General features: G+C 36.4%; 1 protein-coding gene across 7 annotated transcripts in view; it reads left to right on the top strand.

Moving 5' to 3' along the window:
- The window catches only part of Mindy3 (MINDY lysine 48 deubiquitinase 3), a 73,219-nt gene that overhangs the window by 6,280 nt on the left and 42,723 nt on the right, over positions 1 to 24,216 (top strand). For 4 of the 7 annotated variants that reach the window (XR_008215623.1, XM_052727125.1, XM_052727124.1 and 1 more), the window contains exons 2-8: positions 3,129 to 3,208; positions 6,713 to 6,773; positions 8,522 to 8,692; positions 11,885 to 11,936; positions 12,773 to 12,887; positions 15,395 to 15,468; positions 16,630 to 16,709. The exons of 1 other annotated variant lie outside the window; for it this stretch is intronic. Coding sequence is in view for 5 of the 6 variants with exons in the window: in XM_052727125.1 (XP_052583085.1) it covers positions 3,129 to 3,208; positions 6,713 to 6,773; positions 8,522 to 8,692; positions 11,885 to 11,936; positions 12,773 to 12,887; positions 15,395 to 15,468; positions 16,630 to 16,709 (633 nt within the window). In the remaining variant the exon portion in view is untranslated. The remainder of the gene's footprint in view (positions 1 to 3,128; positions 3,209 to 6,712; positions 6,774 to 8,521; positions 8,693 to 11,884; positions 11,937 to 12,772; positions 12,888 to 15,394; positions 15,469 to 16,629; positions 16,710 to 24,216) is intronic. 2 more of the 7 variants (XM_052727128.1, XM_052727126.1) reach the window with 2 other exon arrangements.

Here is a 24,216-nt window from a genome sequence, read left to right as displayed (position 1 = left end):
GGTTTGCCAGGAAGTCTCTATGGAGTTAACATCTAAATTGAACCCTGAAAAATATGAAGAGCAGAGTAGAAGGAAACATTTCATCTGGAGAGAAGAGCAAGCATTAATAAGGACTCTGTAGCTAAGCACAGTCAATGTAAAATAGAGGTCCATTGAATTGATCGATCCTCCCATGTCTTTAGACCAGAAAAAGTAGTTAAGGTTTTATTCTACTTGCAATGGGAGGCCATAGAAAGTATTTTAAGCATTGTGAGCAAACCTTGTTTCCGTTTCTGAAATATTCTCTGGGCAATCCTGATGAATAGGAGGGTCAAGCAGATGAAGAGCTGTAAGGTGTGGTTGGGAACTTTTATCAATATGCCAAATGCGGGGGTGGGGGGCGTGGGGGGTGGGTGGGAGGTGAATAGCAGTTTGAACCATAAGACAGACTAGATACAGGGTAGAAATGGACATATCCAAGGTATGTTTTGGAGCCTTGAGCCCAAAGGAAGGAGGAAGCATAAAAAAAAGTCACTTCCTTTAGAAAGGGCTAGCACGTGTTTCAGACAGAATGTGCATTATGCACAAAGGCATGGTGGAAGAGGTGGAGGCAGGGATGTTTGAAGACCTGGAAGAATCTCAACAGAGAGACACAAGTCCACTGTGTAGGACCACATAAGGACTTTAGATTCTTCATGTCTGGTTTATATTTGTGGATTATAATCAGTAATGGAAGTTGAGAAAGTAGATGAAATTGTTCGGGGCAGATAAAATTCCGCGTATTATCAATAGAAAGGAAACAATAGAAAGGAAAATGCATAGTTGCGAGGCCAGGCCTCGGGGATCATCGGCATTTAAGAGGTGCTCCAGTAAGACTGAGAATAAACAAGAGGGACCAAATGCAAGAGACCAAGTTTCTTCGGAGTTGATGCTCATGATTTCAGGTGACTCTGGAAAATTAGATGAGTCTTTAAGAGTAGCCTGGAGGAATCAACAGTGAATGTGGGAGAGAGTGAGCTGGGTGCAGCCAGGAATTGAAAGTGAGCACATACTGTGAGCTGAGGAGACTGAGGTGAGAAAGGTAGGTGTTGCCTAGAGATGGCTGGTGTGGGGCTGAGAGGTCAAGAACGAGATGGTGTGGGGTGGATTCTTTCTGGGATCACTTAGGTTTTTAAAAACTCTGAAATCCACATTAAATGCTGTTTGGAAGAGAGGCTAAAGGAGAGGCTGCTGAGGCAGCTTGTTTTGTTTTGTTATGTGTTTTCTGTAGAAACTTCAGAGGCAGCTCGCATTTCTCTGTATCTATATCTATTCTCTATGTCAAGCACACTCCATTTATATATAGTAATCAAACTTTCATTTCACTTGAGAAGTACCATCTGAAAATAGCTCTTCTTCTCCCTAGGAAAGTAGCTTTTATTAGGCCAGTTCCATCTCTGCTGGGCTCTTGAAAGAGCTTTTTTATTTCCATCCTTCAAAACCGAAGAAAACTGTGTAGTCCCGCGAGGACAGTGCTTCCTCAAGCTCATGCAGGTCTCTGTGGTGTGCTCCTCTTCTGTCCCTTCTGCCTGTTTGCCACTTCTGCCTGCCCTACCCTGCCCTCGGCTGCATTCAATTTCCCTTTGCTCTATCACCTTTCCCTGCCCTTACAGCTCTTTGCCTTTTAATACTGATGTCTCCTTTGCCTGAACATCATTTGCCTATCCTTGCTCCCAGGCACACCCCCAATTCATCTGTTAAGATTTGACTCAGGCTGAGTAAGTTGTTCCTTTCTACACCCAGGACACCCACAGTGTCCTTCATTCTTCTGTTAAATTAGTATGGTCTTTTAGTATTACCTATTTATATGTCTCTTCAGCTGGATTATCAGAGATTGTAGCAGTCTTGCATATATTCTGAATTGCAGGTATAAGATCTAGTGTGTATGAAATATAGAGAAACCCAGTGTGTTTGCTGGGCTACTGAATGTAGCCATTAGTAAAATTCACTAGATCTGTAGCACACTGAAGTTGAAAGTGAACATTTTAAAAATAAGACCACTGAGGCTCAAGGAGATGAAATGATTTTTTTCCAGAGTTTCTAGTGGATTCTCCTGACTTCTGTCTCAGGGCCCTCTGCATAACTTTAGCTGCTATCAGTTAATGCTGATTAAAAATATTTAAAATAAGGTAGAGCCAAGGCAGGGTGGGGGTGTGGGGGTACAGCACCTTTAATCCCAGTACTCAGGAGGCAGAGCCAGGTGGATATCTGTGAGTTCGAGGCCAGCCTGGGCTACAGAGTGAGTTCCAGGAAAGGCACAAAGCTACTCAGAGAAACCCTGTCTTGAAAAACCAAAATAAATAAATAAATAAATAAATAAATAAAAATAAACAAATAAATAAAAGGTAGAGCCAGTGTGTGAACACTTGCTATCTATTATGCCACTTAGTTTTTAAATTACAGAATGTGACCCAAAGATGGAAATGAAGTAGGCAAATGCTGCCTAGCCTACTGCTATTATTAACTACATTATTTTTAACAAACAAACAAACAAAAAGATTGAAATGAACAACAACAAAAATACTGTCTGGAAAAGTGTTTGGATTTCTAGTCTTCCTTCAAGCAAATTAAATGATCTAAAAGTCAGATTTAGAGGTTGGAAGTGTAGCTTAGTGCTTGCTGAGTATGTGCGTGGCATGCATGAGCTAATTTTCGTCTTCAGACCAAGAGATAAATAAAAGTAAATTTAATGTTCAGACCAAGAGATAAATAAAAGTAAATTTAATGTCCTTCTATTCAAGTCCACTTTGCTTTTGTAGAGTGGTCCCTGGGTGTGAAATTGTGTGTGTGTGTGTGTGTGTGTGTGTGTGTGTGTGTGTGTGTGTGTGTGTGTGAGAGAGAGAGAGAGAGAGAGAGAGAGAGAGAGAGAGAGAGAGAGAGAAGCAAGCTGGGGTTGGAGGGGATTTTATAAATATTTTGGAGGAGAGGTAGTAGTTGCATAACGTTTTCCAAAGAGTCCTCTTGGTCTCTTAAAAGAAGAGTCATTTTCTCTGATAACTGTAGATATTTTACTGTTGTAAAACATGATCTCAAAGCTAAGTACCCGAACAATTCTTTTATAGATGCTACTGGAATTATTTTTAATCCTTGCTACTTGCTTTCATTTTTAGGGTTTGTGTTTAGTGAATCAGAGGGATCTGCATTAGAACAGTTTGAAGGTGGCCCCTGTGCTGTTATTGCACCTGTTCAGGTAACATAGACTACTTTACCAACTCCTTAGATAAGGGTCATGTTCAAAAGCTTAGCACTTGCGTTTGTTTTCTGATGTCTGTACTCTGTAGGAAAACTCAATATGGCCGTTTAACAACTCTAACACATGGAGCTGTAACTATCCAAAATAACAGTGAGTTCAGAGAATGAGTGAATCTTTACAAGAGTAGCATTTTGACTGTTTTCAAGGAAAAATAAGAGGTATACCCCGATTTTCAGAAGATTAGGAATTACAGATGGAGGCCCATTTTGTAGTATTAAATTAGTGTTAAATCTTAATGTTTTTGAATTTCAGAACCGACTAGTGCTCTAAACTGTTAAATTGCTAGAATCAACAATCAGTGTAACCTCATAGCTGTTTGTTTATATTGCTGTTCATACTTGAAAATGTTTGTTTAATAAGAAATGATACAAATTGCCCACTGGACATGAAGGAGACATTTCTAAACTCTTGGTTACGTAACACATCAGTCGCCAACTTTATCCTCCATATGCTAACATCACTCAATTAAAAATGTGTTTCTCTGAAAGAAAAGCCATCTCAGGAATGGAGAGATGGCTCAATGGTTTAAAACACTGGTTGCTCTTGCGGAGGACCCAGGTACATACATGGTGCACATACAAAAATGCAGACAAAACATTCATACACATAAAATAAAGCTCAAAAAAGTTAAAAAAAAAAAAAAGAAAAGCAGTCTCCACTGAGTTATTCCAACATCTTTATAGACCATCTTGTTTTTATTTCTTCAAAGACTAAAGCTTTTTTTTTTTCACATTGGTGAAATTATTAAGAAAAATTTGAGTGTCTGAATCTTGCTTCAGAATTGTTAAATATATAGAGTGGAAATTTAAGTATAACAATAGCTATAGTACATTTATATATTCTGTGTGATTAGATATACTATTTATATAATACTATATGATATACTACTACTAGTTATTATTATATCTATTTTTCTGAGTAGCTGAGGCAAATTTCAGGTAGCAGTAGGAATCTTGTTTAAATTTGAAGATCCTAGGCTCTTCATGTGTGTTAGATTTGGAAATAGTCTCTGGTCAGTAATAGTACTATAAGATTGAAGGTCCACAAATATAGTTAGGTAGAAGATAGGCTACAGCATTTAAAAGTCAGTGTATATAAAAAAATAAACAAGGGATAGCTTTAACATTAAAATCCTGACCGCCTTGTTACAGCCCTTTGGGACATTGGTTTAGTGTGAGAAACATAACAATATTTTCAATCAATACAATTATTTTATTTATATTAGTGTTTCAGCTTAAATATCAAAATTAAATTGTTAAGAGTAAGTCAAAATATTAACAGTAACCTTTTTGAACTAAGTTTAGAACATGATTCTTCTAAAAAATGTATATAAGAATAGCATTAAGCAGATAATTCATTTATTAAATAAGAATTTACCAAGAGTTTATCACATACTGTCATAAAGGAACTGTCATAGGCGGTGAAATAAAATGAAATTGCATAAATACCACCAATATGACAATTTGAAGGACAAATGATTTTAGATCATCTCCTACCATATGCCAAATATATCCTTAAACCATAAGAAATTCAAATATTAATGTAATACTCTAAGAAAAGGATTACTTTAAGCTCAGAAAAAATAGTTTCAGTAAACATTATTAGCAAGGATATTGTCTGTCTTACATGGGGAATTAGTATAAACTGGGTAAGAAAAACACTCCATCCCCAGTGGTAAGATGACATCACGGAGTAGTTGTTAACAAGGTAGAGTGATGCTAGACAATAAGAGGATAAAGGCATTTGCTGAGTGTGGGCCAGTGAAGATCAAACTGGAGCTTGATTCTATTTCTTTTTCTTTTTTGAAACTCTCTAGATATAATATTGTCAAGCCATATATGGGTGGGATGTACTGGCACTCTCACATATTGCTGTCTAGTACAGATTTCACTAAGATTCTGCGAAGGTGTTTAGACGATGGCTAGAGCCATGATAATATAGAGTCTTGATGCAATAGTATACTTCCGTGAGTGTCTCTTTAAAAATAACCCTTCATATGGAAAACATTTTTTTCATGAAGAAACTCATTTATAGTAGCAAAAGTTTCAACCAACCTAATATATTGTAATAAAATTTAAATGAGGAAATAACAGATAAATCTTGGAGCTTTATAGAAGTAGTGATTATGCTATTAATTTCTTTGAAAAACAGAAAGTGCACATCTTAATATAAGCATTATAATTCCTTCTTACAAAGACAATTATGAGGAAAGAATGAAGGAAATATTATATGCCAACAGCAGTAGTATTAGTGGTGGGATAAGTGTCCTGCTTTACCTCCAAAGTTTGTACTGAAGATAATGACACGAGGTAGTTAATTTATGTTGATTTTGGATGATAGTATATATTTGATGATAGTGTTTGCTTTATTTCTATTTAAGTACAGTAGAACTTTAGTGTTGTGGGTGGTAAAATTCTTTGAATTGATGGCTTGTTAAGTGCCAGGTAGTATGCTGAATCCATTGCATACATTTTCTTATATAATTCTTCCTGAAATCTTTCAAAGTTTGTCCTAGCACTTTTGATTAATAGGGTAGTTAATCAAGACTCAAGCTTAGGTCCTTCTGACTAAAAGCAGTCTCCATTCTGCTTTCTCGTAGCTTATGAAGAGTCCTATAATACCCGTGTTTCTTAGACTGACTTGCCCTACACAGATTCATATTCAACAGGTGGAGCTCAAGAGCCTGCATTTAAACAAGTCAATTGCACTGTACCTTAAGGAGGCACTGCCCTATATCCCACAGCTTTCTCTGACAGAAAAGATTGGGGACCAATTGGTTTTTCTTTCGAATCATATAACTTGATGACTCAAATCATGAAACTATGAGTTCTTGTGAGAAGTGATTGATAGTTGGGTTATCCCTTCCCTCCTCTCACTCTTTCTTTCTTTCTTTCTTTCCATAGTCTTGGGCATCTAACTCATAATCTCACCATGGTATACAAGTGCTCTACTACTGAGCCTCATCCACAGTGCTTTTGTGTTTTAGCTTGAGATAGGGTCTTGCTAATTTCCCAAGATGGCCAGTAGTGGTATTCCTTCTATAACAGATCAGAGCTAAGAGGAAACAACCATTGTTGTATTTAGATGTCTCCTACCCCAGAAATCCAAGAGAACTGTAGACATGTTCCTGTAACCCTTCACTATGTGAACAGAACACTAACTTGCTGTAATTTCTAGTTACCTATTTATTATGTAAATTAATTCTCTGCTTATTAGAAAGTATGTATCTGAGGTGGGTAACTGTGACTGTGGGGTAAAGTTTATATTAAGTGAATAACTATATACACTGACTTTTGAATATGGGGGAAGACTATTTGAAGTTTTAATTAAATTGCTCAAAAGAACAGAAAGGTGGTGTTAACTTTTTCCATTTTGAAAAGTAAGAGAGCAGCATGAGATGTGACTACAATGAATTCTAACCACTGCTTTAATTGTGTAAAGGCATTTCTTTTGAAGAAGCTTCTGTTTTCCTCTGAGAAGTCGTCCTGGCGGGATTGCTCAGGTATGATAGCTGGCTTTCAAGTTTTTCCTTCATCTTCTCTTCTAAACCTGGGCTACGCAGCATTTATTGTTAGTAATTCAATTTAAAAAAAGATTGTCTTCAGTAGGAAACAATTGGTGGGGTAGCATTTCTTGAATGTTTCAGGAAGTTTCATAAACAGTGACTTTGTTTTAGTGTGTGTTTCAGATTTTTAATAGGAGAAGGAAGATGGTATTATCAGTAAGGGAAAACACTTGGCCTCTTGCTAAAATGGCTGTTTCTCTTAACTTTTAGATGATAATATACCCATAAAGAATAGCCATATACTCTGGTGTTTGTTTGTTTGATGGGATCTTGATAAATAACAAGGCTAGCCTGGCACTTGCTGTGTAGGCCGGGCTATCTTCAGACTCAAGAGCCTTCTACTTTAACTGCTTATTGCCAGGATTACATTCTTCCTCTACCATGCCTGTTTGTTGTTATTGGTCTTCCTCCCTGTCTCTCCTATTTCTTTTTTTTTTTTTTCTTTTTTGCCTAATTGGGCTCTGACTAGGAACTCAACATTCTCTTTTTACTCCTATATCTTTTATTATAGTGGGAACACTTAAAGTAATTATATTGCGATAAAGCTATCATAGTGTTGCAGCTTGTGTTAGATAGGTACAGGATAGTGCCTGATAACAAACATTTTCATTCCACTTGACAATTTACAAAGATTTTCCTTAGTTAGAGTTTCTTGTGAGCCTCATAGTCACTTCTAGAAGAAGGAAGGATATTACAGTGCCAATATTGTGTATAAGAACATAATAGCTTCCATTCTCATTCATGACATAGAATCTCCTCATAATTTTGAACTGAAGAGTTAAAGGTGTCCTGGTCATATATACTTAGTGTCAATATGAAATGCACAAGTTTAGTAAGGAAACTTTCTGAGAGTTAGTTATTAACCTGACTTTTAATTGCAGAAAACATTTCTTCCTCAAAAATACAGTCACTTTGACAAATTTGGAAAGCATTGCCATAATGTCATGAAGGCTCTGATGCAAAGTGCATGGAACAGTTACTGACTATAAAGAACTTTGCATTAGAAAAGACGGAAGCCTCTTTTATCATAAAATGTGATAGAGGATTTTGTTATACAGCCTTCATTTGGAAGTTGAAGTGTGATAGTGCATCTGGAGAGAGGCACCACTAGAGAGAAGGAGGGCTACTCAGGTTCTGGAGGAGATGGCCTTGCTCGTGCCATCCAAGGCACCAGTGCTCAGCTTGCTATGGAATGGTGTAGTGGCTTCTGGTTTGTTCAGCATAACAGTGGTTGCTTCTGCTATCGTAATGGATTGTGGTTTTTGTGTGCTAATGGTGTCTTATAACCTTGCTCTTATTCCTGTAAATTGATCAGACATTAGATTCAGAAAATGAAGAGAACAAAGGTCTCCAGGGACCCTGTTGTTCATTATACTTGATTCTGCAGTAAAGGGAACCTGAGCACTCAGGTGCTCAAGACAGAGATAGTTAGCATATTATTTCTCATAATGTTAAATTCTGCATTTTTTTAGTATTCTAACTCACACCAGTATTTAAAGTGATAATATTTTAATCTTTAGGCACATTGTTTTTCTAATTTATAGTCTCCTGGTTATATATGGGTTTTCCTCATTCTTATAAAACACTTGATTTTTATTATTAAGCCAAGGCATTCTTACTATTTTTCATGACTGGATTTTCTTTTTCAGACAAACCATTATAACTTATACTTTGATTATTTTTAGAGGAAGAGCAGAAGGAGCTCCTCTGTCATACCTTATGTGATATTTTAGAAAGTGCTTGTGACAGCTCTGGATCCTACTGCTTGGTTTCATGGTTAAGAGGAAGGACAACCGAGGAGACGGCTAGTGTTGCTGGGAGCCCTGCACAGTCTAGTTGCCAAGTGGAGCACTCTTGTAAGATACGTTTTTATTTTGTGAAGTCATTTCTTGTCCTTCTGTTTTAGCAAAACTATTGAAAAGTTTGAAGAGAAAATAGTTTAAGTTTTTATAACTTTTTCTATCCTAAGTTTAATTAGTAATCTTTAATATTTTATGTTTCCTTTTCCACTATTTTAAATACTATAAGACAATGCATTTTTACAAAAGAAGTTACATTTATCTTTTAAGCATTTTAAAAATAATTCTAGTTAACATTTACTTGATGAAATCTCCTTTGAGCATTAAAACTTTGGTATTAAAAATCTAAAGAATTTACATCTGTATGCCATAGATTTAGGTCTGCATTATTCTTTTTTAGATGAGAAGGCTTTTTGTGCCATTAAATGTTTAGATATACTTAGTTGCTTTCTGGAACAAAGATGGAGACGTTTTCTTATTTATACACTGTTTCTTTGCTCCTGAACTTTTTGGATATTGTTTTATATATATCTAGACCGGTAATTTTAGTTTTGTTTTATTTATGTCTTAAGTTTTCTATATCTTGACTGTAGTTTCTTTCTTTTAAATAATCTAAGTAATGTCTATTCTTGTTCTTAAAAAATTGTGCACCCCTTCAGTCTCAGCTCTTGGGAGGCAGAGGCAGGCAGATCTCTGTGAGTTTGAGGCCAGCCTGGTCTACAGAGCTAGTTCCAAGACAGCCAGGGCTACACAAAGAAACCCTGTCTTGGAAAAGCAAAACAAAACAAAACAACAAAAAATTACACACTTGGACATTCTTAAAGTGTCTTAAATATTGCCAAAATGAGCTAGTAAATTAGAGCCTTCTCGTGGTAGGGAAAATAGATACGAGTTGTTTATCTGATTTGCTTTTGAGGAATAATGTTGCTAGAAAGTATTTTTTGATAATTAGCAGTCCCAAATCCATAGACTGAATAAGTGACTGATTCCATCCATACTGCAGTTTACTCATTGCCTTCTGTATAACATGGTTTTGCAAAACTTAGCTGCCTCATGCTAGAAGGTAAACACTTGAATGTGTGTGATGTGTACCACTCTCCATAGAGAATCATGGGTGAGGCAGTGTTGCCTTCCCAGAGCTGAACTATCCCAGTATTTTCACTATCATTTTCCCCTACCTCTGCAATTAGAATGACTTGTGGTTGGCAAATTTTAATAACACATTTGTGAGGAATAATTTTAAAAACTTAAAACAGTTATGTAATGTTTCTTTTCAGGCCTTTAGAACATTGCCTTTCAAAAAATTTATTTTGGAGCTCATTATGACATTTAAAAACAAATGGAAACTGCTCATAAGGATGACAATAAAACATCATTTAAGACTAATTTTTAAATGTTTTGTAAATTTTACTGCATGGCATGTAAGCATGTTAATAATTCCATGTGGGATACTGAATTTTGAGAGAGATACTTAAACTATTCAAAGAGTTTAAGCTCATTGATAGCATTTTCATTTGGATTTTAGTGCATCCATGTGCTTACTGTGAAGGAAGTGGTGCATGGCCGTACTAATGGGTTAGAAAACTCTAGAGTGAAGGGCCTCATTGCAGTCAGTCACCTAAATAATTTAGATGAGTGTGTTATATTGACTCCCCCTCCAAAAAGACATGCTGTAGAATTTTGTAGTTTACTTAATACTTCACTGTAAAAATAAACACAACATAAAACATAGTTGAAATATACTTTTAATTTCAGATAGATTTAAAACATTTTATTAGCTGAAAATTTGAGAATTTATCTTAGATACTGACAGTTGAACTGAACTTACATTGAAATATTTATTCCATATAACAATCTGTTTTCCCTGTTTTTCTTTATTCCCAGTTATGTTCATCCTCTTATGTCTTATTTTCCATCGTTTCTGCAACTAAGCATTATTTATTTTGGCTTGCCTTTTTAAAGTACTCTCTTTATGTCAACTTTCCAGTGCAGCATAAGCAGGCATTATAAAACAGTATAATTTGAAAGAGGCTAAATAGAATTATTTACCTTCATAATTTAAAAGTGAAGTATTTCCCCCTCATTGATTTTACATTGTGTACAAGCATTAATTCCATTGGCTTCTGTGGTGTGTATATTTTTTGCTTTTTAGTAATGCACATTTGTTTGTAGTAGTGTATTCTTGGGTTCAATTTCAGTTTGTTTCCCACATAAATCAAAAGGTAAATTAATCCATTTGGACTTCTAAAGATTTTAGAAAGTCATTTGAAACATTGGAAAGTTAAAATTAGGCTATATCAAACTAGTATAATGTGCAATTTTAAATTGTAAGTAAAAATTTTTAATTCTGATTTCATAATCAGTTTCCTTAAACAGTAGTAAAAATTCGTGTGAGATGTACTACTCTTTGCTTCATGAAATTGCTCATTGCAAGAAAGTGGGCATTTTGATTGGCTTTTAAAGACTTTATCTTCTGGAAGCCAAGACCAAGTCTGTCTTCCAGTGCTGGTTAGAGCCTGGTGCTCTTAGGCTTCTTGTGTGGACCTCAGCTTCCTTCTACAACCAGAGATGAAGAGGCCTTGGCCACTAAGTGAGATCAGGCCTGTGCTCACAAGAGTGTCCGCCACTTAGTGAAGCCTTAGTAAATGTCATCTTCGGTTTAAAGGCTTTCTTTGATTTCTTTAAAAAATTTTTAAAACTTGTACTTTATTAATATAATCTTAACAGTTATTGTAAACTTGTATATGATTGCGTGACTAAAGGAGGAAACAAACTTAAATCTGTCCTTGAACCTGTGGTTTCATTGCTGTGCCTTTTATACACATTTGTTTAATAAGTGAGCAGTGAGCCTAAGGATTTTATACTGAAAAAGGTCAGTGCTGATAGTTACTTCTCTTGTAAACTGCGAAATTATTTTAAAGTTCGGGACACATGACAATGTGTGACAAACAGGCAGTAGTTCCTGTTTTGCATTGCATGTTCTCCTGGCGGTAACTGAATTGTACAGAGATGTTGGTTACTTAGTAACCCTTCTATAGTCTCAGTACTGTATCCAGTTCAGCTATAACCATAGTAACTAAGATGATGAACTGTAAATTCATGTTACTGTAAAGTTGAGAGTAAACTAAGAATTGTAAGGGAGTAGAAATAGGGAATGTTTTGATTGCGTGACGTGTTTACAGCCTGCTGTGTGTATCTTGTGTCATTTATTTGCCATGTGTAGTGCTGAAAAGTGTCTTTTATGTATAGCTGCCTTGGCTGTCGAAGAGCTTGGCTTTGAGCGATTTCATGCATTAATTCAGTAAGTAACATTGAAACATTTAAAATACTTACCTTGTGGACCCATTGCCATTTTAAGTCTGTTCATACTGTGGAAAGGGCCTTAGACTTACATAGTACTTCTCTACTGAAACATGAGCTTAAAATACCTGGTTTGAGCATTAATTTGCTCTCAAATTTAAAAACAATTTATACATGTATGTAATTCTCAGTCCTAAAGTAACTAACTATCCAAGTATACTTTAAAAAAAAACTAAATTAAATACCTCTTCATCATTATCAGTGAAAAAAATCATTTTATCATGCTTTTTTGTTCTGGATGAATGTAAAACCATTTAGAGTGAGACAGATACTAGGATTATTTATCTGCCAAAATATGCTTCCTGTAATTTTCATTAAAACTGCCCATATTTTATCAGAACATTTAAAGATTTTATCATAAAATCAAAGGAAAGCTGCTGTGTTAACAGAATTACAGGTGGCATTTTGAAATTTAACATTAATTTCTTTTAAAAGAAGCCACAAATGTGGACCTCGGATGTTTGTTGAAGAAACTTCCAGGCTTTAAATGATAGTGTTCTTATTGCTGACCCCTATTTGAAAAGGGCCAGTCCATTGTCTAAATAATTGCATAGACTGAGGAGGTGGTGCCAGACTCAGGCTGTCTGAGTGGACTGCTTATAAATGGTAGGAGTTGTCAGCATAGGTTTTGCTTTCCTGGGCTAAATTTGTTTTTAGAACTCGAAGATACTTCCTAAATATCTCCTATGTGTATGTTGTAATGAATAAGAATTTAAAATTTTTCCGTTTATGAATGGAGTAATCAGGATACTAATACTTAATTCTTCTTCCCCCCAGAAAAAGATCATTCAGAACTGTATCAGAATTAAAAGATGCTGTCTTGGACCAGTATTCAATGTGGGGAAACAAATTTGGAGTCTTGCTTTTTCTCTATTCTGTGTTACTGACAAAGGTTTGTTTAAGACAATTTACTGTCTTAGCTTAGTGCTGTTTTTCCTGCTGTTAGATGCTGTGTGGCCGCTGTTTGTACATCCATGGTTAAGAATCTTGCTGCCGACATGGAGGTTGATCCTGCCTCCATTCATTCTTAAACCATGTTCACACTTTCCTCCCCTCTGCCCTTGTGGACCGCAGAGGTGATTGACACTGTTCTAATCATGAGATATCAGTTCTTCTTAATTTGAGTTTTCTTTGATCTTAGCAATATCTAGCACTTGACCTTTCGCCCCTGTAGAAACTCTTTCTGACCCCTCTTTTCTGGATTTAGTTGTTAATCCTTGTGCTAGTTTTTTTTTTTTCATGTCTCATATTTAATTTTTTTTTCTTTAATAGCTTCTTCCTTCTTTCTGTGTTCTCTCACGCTTCCCCTCTTCTGAATTTTAGAATTCCAGAAGAATCATTTCCTGGGTTCTGTGTAATTTTTCTTGTTTTTCTTTTATGGGTAGCCTTTTCTCTTAGCACACCTCTCTGAAACTAACTCCAGCATGCACGCTTCTGGTCCTGTCTTCTTTTCGCAAATGCCAATCTTGAATTGCTTGTAGCTTTTCAGGCTCCCTTGAATATCTCCTGATTATACATTATCTGAAATCAGGTTTATTCGCTTTTCTTTTTTTTTTTTTTTCATTTTACTAATTTTTTTTATCATTAACACTCTGATAGGTATGTGGCATCCTTTTTTTAAGGTTTTCTGTTTTTTTATTATAAAAATGATATATTAATTTTATTAGGGTCAGTCATGTTTTGGGGTGTTAGTTTTAATATTTATTTTATTTTTTACACGCAAAAAGTATTTTGCATAGAAAGAAGATATGACTTAAGTTTGTTGAAAGGACTCAAGGACAGACAGACTGTAGTAAGGACCATTTGGTGGATGTATGGATGAGAGGAGTTTTACATGTGGAAAAGTTGTAATTTACCAGAGTAGAAGCAGCAAGTCTAAAGAGGAAAGGGGTACTGGGGTATAGCACAGCTTGAGGGATCATAAATACTTCAGTCCTACTGCAGTGTGATATACCTAGGAGCGACTGTGAAAGATGATATTCACACCTTTATCTAAGAGGTTTCTTGTGAATACAAAAATAATACTTTAGGCTTCATATCAGACTTGGAACACAATACAATTTTTTAATATAGAAATGACAAGTTTTTCTTGTGTGTGTGTGAATGAAAGATGCCGAAATTGGAATAAGAATTTGTGATGAAGAGATTTGGAAAATGGAATACTAGAGTCAAGGAAGTTAAGAAAATAGTATTGTAGTAGAAGGAAGGTGGCCATAGACTAGAAGAGAAAGAGAACAAACAAAATAGTTAGAATAAAGAAAAAATAATAAGAGAAGTTGACCAAATATTAAACAAGTTACTGTATTAAGTAAAGTGAGGTACCAAAGGTGCTTGGAGGTCAGGTGATGGGGGAGTGGTAGTGGCGAAGGTGCTGCACCCTCAGGAACTTTCTTGTCCGTTCACTCTCACTCAGTGCTTTTGCCTCACATTCTGATATCTTCTGTAGCCTCAGCTGTTTTAGTCATTGTGTTAGCTGTTCCCTTTGAACACCTTTGAGCTGTTGCTCTCTGAAGTAATTCCTTCGGCCCACTGACTATGCCACCTGCTCCCACCATGCATTTTGACTTGGTTGTGGCCTGCTTTGTTTTGTTGTTCCCTGGGATGACAAGTCAAGATCGCATAACCCTTTGTTTTCCTAGGGTATATAGACAGCCTTTTAATACTTTGATTGTTGGGTGTCTGTTGTATCCTTAGGTGTGGCCTATAGTATAACAGAATCAGTGGTTCTGGTTAGCTTTATAGTGCTGTGGATGTCACTTCGTGCTATTTTGAAGTTGATGAGGTTAAGGTCCCTCACTCTTCCTGTGATTCTCCAGCCTCCTGTTTGTAAGATTGAAAATGTGTCAGGGGATTGTTTTTAAGAAGGAGAAACTTCCTGTCCTCAACTGATATTTTGTTACTGTATATTTGAATTACCAATTTGGGGGAGAAAGTATGGTCATATATGTAAGCTTTTCATTTTCTTTACCTATTATATCTTTTATGTATTTAACTTTATATCTCTATCTAAACTCAGAAGTCTATGAATTTACTAAAGTTTTTTGAAATGATCTAAAGTAGAATTAGTTTTCTTAGTAGGTATGTTAGGTTTTAATTTAGTTTAGCCTGAAGTTAAATAAATATTAACTTTCATATTAAATAATTTCTTCTTCTCTCTTGAAAATTATCTCTGTCCCTTTAACCAACATTAGACTTACTACCTATGAGTTCCTTACTGCCCTTTATAGAGCCCATGAAAGATGTAAAGTAATCTTTGGGGAGCTACTTCTTACCATGACAAATGCATCCGCACTTCAAGTCTGGGTAATTTGAATAGTATTTTATGAACATATACTCCAAACTGATCATACTTTGTACTTTAGTTTTAAAATGAGGTTAATGAAATCTTGGTTTCTTTAGGGCATTGAAAATATAAAGAACTCCATTGAAGATGCAAATGAGCCTTTGATAGACCCTGTGTACGGGCATGGCAGGTAAAGGCTTCAGTCTGCTGTCTCTTACTGAACTCTAGACTTCAGGAGTGGGAGAGTTTCTGAAAAGTGTGTTGGCAACACAAGTCTGGGCTTGACTAGCCCTGTGCTGCACACTTTGCACAGCTTTAGCCAGTGTTTGCTGTGTGTGGCCAGTGTTGACATCTGGTTTCCAGTTGTTTACAGATGACTGTTATTATGACAAATATCTTGTCAAGATATTTCAGCAAAGCCTCCATTATAGCCACTTAAGTATTCTTTAAAAAGGGTAAACTTACATTAACTTAGAAATAAATATTTTCTTACCTATCTGTGCTAGTTTCTTTTTGAATTAAAACAATCCTTTTCTATTTTTTAGCTTATTTTACTATATGAATAGAATGGTGAAAATTAATCTATTCTCATACAAGTCCTTTATAGATATGTCTGCTTTAGTTGTTAACATTCACCTATCCTCTATCAGAGTGTGTATTAAATGTAATTGTGATGTTCTCCATCTATTACAAAGTGAAGTTTCTTTGTGGGGGTGAGAATTGTATGTATAAGAATAAATATTTTAAATGTAGTTAAGGATTATGCTGATTTAGTAAAGTGAGCTTTTGTAAGTTCTTCTCCAAGACCCATGACTTCACTAGCCAGGTAGTAAGGTTTCCAGTCCCAGTTAGTTCTCCATACCAAGTAGTCAGCCCTAAAATCATGCACATGCTTATGTAAGTGTGTGTGTGTGTGTGTGTATGTGTGTAAATATATGTGACAACAATTTATTAAAAAGAGGCAATTAATTTGAGAGCAAAGGGGTATATGGGAGAGGGTGAAAGAAGGAAGGGGAAGGGGAAAATGATTATTTTTTTAATGATTATAATTCCAAAATTATTATATATAAAAATAAATGTAAACACTGAATAAACAGACTAATTTTTATCCACTTAAAGTTGTGCCATCTTAAAGTTGCTAGGTTTCTGTGATTATGGAATAGATGCCATTGTAGTGCAACACTAAGGCCCTCACCAAGGCCAGACAGAAAAGGGAAATGAAGGTTTCCTCTCATTTTGTGTTTTAATGGATTGAATGGAAAAAGTCATTAAGAAAACTATTGTAGGAATTACTTGATTTGAAGAACTAGTTTTATGCCTATTTTAACTGATATTTAATTTTTATTGATAGCCAAAGCTTAATTAACCTCCTACTGACGGGACATGCAGTTTCTAATGTATGGGACGGTGATAGAGAGTGCTCAGGAATGCGTAAGTATGTTCTTTGCTATGGTCTTAAATGATTAATATTTTAGTGAAATATGGGAGATTGATATTCATCTATTTAATGGCTCTACATTATGTGGATGTTAAGGTAAGTGCTTTCTGTTAGTAGAACCCTTTATGGTTTCCAAGACACCATAACATTAAAGTGTAGATTTTTGGAAGCAGGCCATCTTGGGTACCAAATTTATGAGCTTGGTCAGGCTTCGATCCTCAAGGCTTTGTTTTTCTTTGGTTTGTTATTGGGACTGTGGTGCTAACTTTAGAAATGGTAATCTGTCTCTTAGTAGATGTAACATAGTAGTATTTATCCAGGGACAGTACTGCATTCAGTGCTGGAAGTTATGGGAAGTGATAAAGTAATTGAATTACTTGCTTTGACAGTATCCTGAGTTTTTCTATATTACTTTTAATATGCACTGTAATATGCTGAACAGATTTTGTTTTCTATGGCTTTACATCTACTTACCCTTCCAACAACATTTCCATTTCTGGTTTCAGTTGTTTTGTTTCAGGAGCTTCTTATGTTGTCACAAACATCAAATGAAGCACACTAGCCAGTCCATTCACTTAAGCAGAACTGATGCACATTTATGAATTAAATCCCCTTCAGTTTCTTACCGGACAGTCTGAATTCACTTGTGTAGTCATTTCACTTTGATGGAATAATTGCAATAAACCTTTTACTGAAATGTCTATCATAGGACATGAAGCTTCATAGTTCCTGTTCATAGGCAAATTTATGTTTTCGCCCTAATTAGGTGTTTGACAGAATGGTTACCAAATGACAGAGAATATATTACATTTGAGAAAATGTTACTACTTTTCATTTATATGAATGATTCTTAACTTTTAATTTGAATTTTCCTCAAATTTTAGAAATTTATATAACTGATTCATTAAAAAAAAGAAAATACAGTGTTAAGAAAAATTTGAGTAAAAATTACAGAACTCCAGAATTCACAGAACACAATACAACCTTCCACTGTGCTGTTTGGAAATGAAGAGCCTGACTTTGTACACTAGGTGATGTGTGCATGTAACTCACTTCGTGGGGAAGTCCGAAGAAGAGCCCAGCCTTGCTAACTGCATGCATGCACAACCCACAGTGCTCAGTCTTGTTCTGCTCTCTGTCCAAGCACATCCTAAGGACTTGCATTCTGGTTTTGATGGAGAAGCATGTGACCCTGCTGGCTAAAGTGCCAGTCTCTCTTGTGCAGGTTCCTTGATTTCTCCCTCCCTGCAAAGGGCTCTGGTGTCTGAGGTATCCGATGCAATGTCCAATAACTAGAGAAGGAACTGTGGCTTACGTACCTCTTCTCGCCTGTCCCCCCTCCGGCCCTCATCATTGTTACTTATTACTGACTGCTGTGGCCATAACTATTAGTCTTTAGTTTGTTACTAAGTTATCCTGGTTCAATTTCCTGTGCATTCTGCTCTCTCTCTCTCAGGTTATCATACTACAAAACCCAGATCCTCCCCTAGGTTCATAGGCTCTTAACATTTTGAGTTTTACCTCATTTACAGAATTTGTTCATCAATACCTTGGTTCCTGGTATATGCAAATGCATTCTTTTCTGATTCTTGAAGTACTGCTGTTCAGGACTGTTGTTTTACTGTGGATACTTTAAAGTACAGTTTAAGGATCAAAACTAAGCCGTGGTTAGAAGATAGGGTTATTTCAGGAAAAAAAAAATTGCCCAAGTATACTTAAATTTTCCCCTCAGTCTTTAGGAATGTTGACTTGAACTCAGTTCTGCTTTCATATGTTTAAACATAAAGTAAAATTCCATACATTTATTCAGCATTTACTGTGTGTATTTCTGGCTTAGACAACATGGTAGGAAGTATGGAACATAAATGAGAAATTATGTAGTAGTTTTCAAACACTCAAATTATTTCCCTTACTTAATTTCCTTTTATGTGGAAGTAATGCATTCTTCAGATGGCTATTGTAAATACTAACAGTTCTGTAATGTCTTCATGGGCTCATAGGAAAGCTCAATTTTCTGTCAAATGCTTATCCACATAGTTTAGGTGCATGAGGACATGTACATAGATGATTTGATGTGTGGTGAACGGAGACATGTTGAAATAAGAACTATACAAATGCTGAGGAAGGAGGAAGCTTTTCTCATTGTGTTTATGTTGGCGTAAAGAGACACTGGAATTTTAATGGGGACAGAGAGCATGAGCAAGAGGGTGTTTGGGGTAGCACACACATTTTATTGTTTAGACAGGGAGACAGACAGAAAGACTGAATAAAGCATAAAGCAGTGTACATCATTTGGAGAGGTGCTGGAACATGGACATAAAACTTAAGACTTCTCCTCGGTGATTCTGCTGTGCAGCCGGGTTTGAGAACCAGTACATTGTGATGAACACTAAAAGGAAAGACTGTATCAGCATAGGCTTGAGTGAGAACACAGAGGCTACTAAATACCATATTTACTCCTAGCTGGTAAGTATTAGAAAAGGAATCATTGTAAGCATTGAGCAGAGAAATAACACAGTAAAATCTAGAAGACAACGATGCTGTCAGTTGGTAGAATTATTGGAGTAGAATCACGAGTTGAAAGCTATGGCACACAGCTTCAACAGTGGGACATGTACAAGACACTGATGGACAGTGGCACAGGATGGAGAAAAGAACACTTTTTATTTCCTTCCTACAAGCAGTATGTTTTGGATATATCTTTTTAACCTCAGTATGGCTAAAGAAACTGAGGCTTGGGTGATTATTAATTTGTCCAAAGTGAAACAACAGAGATTAAACCAACAGGACTTCTAACCATACCAAGGCCTCTGCTTGTTCTCTGTAGAACATCCTCCTCCTAAATCAGCCCACCTTGTGCTCACTTCGGCAGCACTTATACTAAAATTTGGAATGATAAATCAGTCTACCTCTGTGATAGAGTCTACAGGAGATTGAACTTGTAGGACTCCTCATATTAGAGGTAAGGGTGAAGTGCAGGTAATTATCAAAATTTTAAATCAAATATACTGCATTAATCAACACATAAAACATGGGAAAGCCCTTAAAGGCATGTGTATTTTTACACTATGCTTGATCCTTGTCATATACTGCCATTCTTACTACATTTCAGTGCTAGTCACCCTCAAAGGTAGATGTTTGCCCACGTAGAGAGAAGTTAATCCAGAGGTCCTTGTCCACAGTACAGAGTTGGAAAATAAGCTGTGAAGTATATCTCATTCCGGGAGAATGGGGCTAAGAGTAAGGTCTTTCTTTAGTAAGGTAGTTGAGATACAAATCACCTGATAAGGGACTTGCTCTTCAGCAGTTTGGGCAAGGATTTTGCTGGTGAGCTGATAGAAGTGAGGCCTCTGATGGGCTGCGTGGTTTTTGTTTTAATTATTAGAGGTTGCCTCTGCTGTACATAGGGGAAAGAGCCAGTTTTTAAAGAACAGCCGGAAACAGGAATATGGGTGTGACGTAGTCATGGGAGATGCACGTTCTTTTAAAGAAATGACATGCAACAAGGAAAAGAAACAGGCTTCATTCAACTTAGGAAATTCAAGATATGGAAGTTTACTGAGGGTCTAAGTGGACATAGAAAAATGTACAAAAACAAAAAGGTGTGAATTAACTGCTCTAAGGAGTAAAGAGCTGTTCGGAGTTTAGGTTAGAAGAAGGCAAGTGGGATCACTTAAGTGACTCTCACTGATAGGGCTCCTAGGTTTTGGGTTCGTTCTTGTGATTTTGTTTTGTTTTGTTTACCTAGCAGTAATCACTCCTCTGTTAGCTGAAGAGAAAGTAGATATTAGGTGTGACCTGGGAATATTCAGTGAAGGGTAAACAAGGCATTTTCCACCTTTATTTACTAAGGTTATTAGTGTTTGAATTGTCATGTGTGTCTTTTGCCTTGAGCAGTTTACCTTGGGTGAGCATGTAGATGGTTTCCAGTTTGACTACTGCAAAACAAATCGGTAAGAAACACTGTGTGTGAGTCAGTTCTATTCAATGTTCCTGCAGGATTGATTTCTTAAATTAGATGTGTATTAAAGATTTAGTCAACTACTGACTTGTTCTTAGTAATAACTTTATTGAAATCTAATCTATGTACTATGCATGCCACCTAGTCAAAATGTAAAATAAATCAAATCTGAAATAGCTTCCTTGCTTTATAAAGAAATCCTGGTCCCATCAGCACTAGCTCCCCATAGCTCCGTTTACTCCAGGTTGACAACCACTAAGCTGCTTTCTGTTTCTATAAATTTTCATGTCCTGGGCATTTAACATAAATAGAATTGTACGATGTCTGGTGTTTGTGACAATTTTCTTTTACTTTGAGCAGTATTTCCCTGGACTGGTGCTTGATTTTTATCAGTGATCAAGCAATATTGCAGTATGTGGGTGAGCCATGCATAGTCATCCATCATCAATTGCTGGACATTTGAAATGGCCACCTGTCTGTTATGAATAATGCTGTTAGGGACACCTGTGGGCAAGTCTTTGTGAGAGCATGTGCTTTTATCTTTCTTTGCTATATACCTAGAAATTCAAATCCTGGATAAAACATTAACTCAGATGATTTACTCTTTGGGGGAATATCTATTAAACTGTTAATTAATAGCAACTTTATTTCTAAAATATGCCTTACAACTAATAATGTATCAACATATCTTTCTGACTGTAGAGTTCTGTTTTTTTCCGTATCCTGGATGATAACTGAACTTTGTCCATCTTTAATATTTGACCAGTTTTTGACAAATGATTATGTATTTTAATTGACATTTGTTCTACTTCCTAATGAATCTGAGCTCAGTTGTTTATTCGCATGTAAGCATTTTAACTATTTTGCCCTCTGGGAATTGTCTCTTCTCATCATCTGCCATTTTAGGGGGAGGGGTTGCTTTATTACAATTTATGGGGCGCTGTAAGTTCTTTTTTAGTTTTTTTTATACTTGCAGGCAATCTCTCCCAACCTTTTCTTATACATTTTTCTTAGTGATGTCTTTTGTTCCCAAGGTTTTCACTTCCATAATGTAGAGTCATTTGATATTTTCTGTTTCAGTTAGGCTTGGGTGGCTCTTTCCCCTGTACCAATTCTGTATTTCTATCATCCCCAGATTAAACTAATATTCTTTAGTATTTTCTTAAAATGTTTTACTTTATTATGTCTTATCCATTCATCATTTTTATACATTTATTTAATGGTTAATTGTAAGGAATAATTGATGCTCATGAACTTAATGATACATGGAGATATAGAAATGTAAACTCTAAGGAATATGATCATTTCAGAACTCTATAATTAAGACTATGATTTACAATTATGATTTATCAGAATTAATAGATCAGAGTGCTATCCTGAAATTGTGTTACTTTCAACAACATGTTTTATTGGCTAGAGCCAGATTGCTAGATGAAGTTAGATCTAGTTAATCTACATTTGAGATCATCAGTCATTTTATAGTGTAAATATATATGTATTTTTAATGTGAATAGGATTGTATATTTCAGACAGTGTTGGGAATGTAAATGTAAATGGTGTGCTGGTTAGTTTTTGTTGTTAGCTAGACACAACCTAGAGTCACTTAGGAAGAAAGAACTTCAGGTAATTAAGGAATGGTACAAATCAAGTTGGCTCCTGTGATGGTTTGAATGAGAATGACCCCCATAGGTGCATAGATTTGCATGCTTAGCCACCAGTGGGTGAACTGTTTGAAAAGGTCTAGAGGATTAGAAGGATTAGGAGGTATGGCCTTGTTGAAGTAGGTGTGGCCTTGGAGGAAGCAAGTCACTGGGGATGGACTTTGAGATCTCAAAAGTCCACACTAGTGTCCATCTGTTTTCCCCCTAACCCTCCACTGCCTCTTGCCTGTTGATCAGGATGTAAAGCTCTCCGCTACTGCCAAGCACCATGCCTGTCTGCTTCCTGCCTTGAAGTTTTGTTTACCCTCTAGAACTATAGGCAAGCCTCCAATTAAATGCTTTTTTTTATAGGAGTTGCCTTGGTTGTGGTGTCTCCTCACAGCAATAGAACCATGACTAACACAGCCTGTGGCTGTGGCTGTGAGTGACTCTCCTGATTGATGGTTGGTATAGGAGGGCCCAGGCTACTGTGAACTGACTGCACCATCTCTAGACAGGAGGGCTTGGGCAGTATGTATAAGAAAGCTAGCTGGGTATGAGCCTGGGAGTTCAAGAGAGTGAGGCAGTATGCAACTTTCCTCCCTGGTTTCTGCTTGAGTTCCTGCCCTAACTTCCCACAACAATGGATTGTGACCTGGAAGTATAAACCAACTAACCCTTTTTCCTCTCCTAAATTGCTTTTTGGCAGAATGCTTTAGCATACCAACAGAAATGCAAAATGGGCATCCTGGGTTTTGTTGTTGTTGTTGTTAAATCTATTACCCAATAGTAGCAGTCCAGCTTCTTAGGAATCCAGCAGGTAGCCATCAGTGGATTTAAAAGAATCTTCACTTTTCTTTTCCTCATATAATTTAAATTGAGGCATAGTTATTCATTGCTTTTTCAAGACAAGGTTACTTTGTGTAGCCTTGGCTGTCCTGGAACTGGCTCTGTAGACCAGGCTGTCCTTGAACTCACTGAGATCCTGCTGCTTCTGCCTTCCAAATGCTGAGATTAAAGGAAAACATTTGCCACCACTGCCTGGCTGGTTACTCCTTCTTAACTCTCTAGTATAAGCACAAAATTTAATACTTAAGTATATTTTTGGGAAAGAGCCACCATTAAGATCTTTAAATAGATTTTAAACTGAAATTGCAAGTATGTTTCCTGTAAGTGAAATAAGCAAGCTTTTCAAGTACAATAATGCTTTTTATTTTAACTGTTGTATGTTTTTGTTTTTTAAAAAGTCCTCTTCTATATTTAAATATGGATTTTTTTTAACTTTTCTTAGGACCCTGCATAATCTCCTCCCAGTTCATTTTGCCACCCATCATAAACCTGGGCTGGAACAAAATAGTACTGCTCTCTGTGTCTTTGTTCCTGTATCTGAGGACTTATGTGTCCTTCCTACTACCTCTGCCTGTCTAGTCCTGTGCTCACTTCATAAGCCACCTGTTCAAGGAGACCTTGGAATTCCCACTTCTGAAAGTGACCATGACCACATCTGAGCATTTTACTTCCCTGGCACTTTCTACTTTCTACTTGTCCTTTGCTGCCCAAACCAAACTGCTCTTAAGGTGATCAGACATCATCACCTGTGGCATTCTTTGATAGGGCTTGACACCCAGGGTATGTTTGCTACATGTAGGATGATTATCTGATTTCCAAAATAGCATCAAATTTAACAAATCTATGAGGACTCCTATAAATTCCCCAGCAGTTGTAGATGACAGTTGGTAGTACAGTACTAGGATACCCAGTCAGTAATCCCCAAAAGGTAATGTGAAATAATGATGGGGTGGGGAGGGGAGGGGTTGGGCAGAAAGTGAGAGAATATCAAATTTCAGTTAAAAGGAGTAAGTTTAAGAAATCTATTGTAAAACATGCTGGCTATAGGTA

This window comes from Peromyscus californicus, unplaced genomic scaffold (assembly GCF_007827085.1).
Source record: "Peromyscus californicus insignis strain IS unplaced genomic scaffold, ASM782708v3 Scaffold_8__1_contigs__length_139910024, whole genome shotgun sequence".
NCBI classification, from domain to species: domain Eukaryota; kingdom Metazoa; phylum Chordata; class Mammalia; order Rodentia; family Cricetidae; genus Peromyscus; species Peromyscus californicus.
This window is presented reverse-complemented; position numbering and strand designations above follow the sequence as displayed.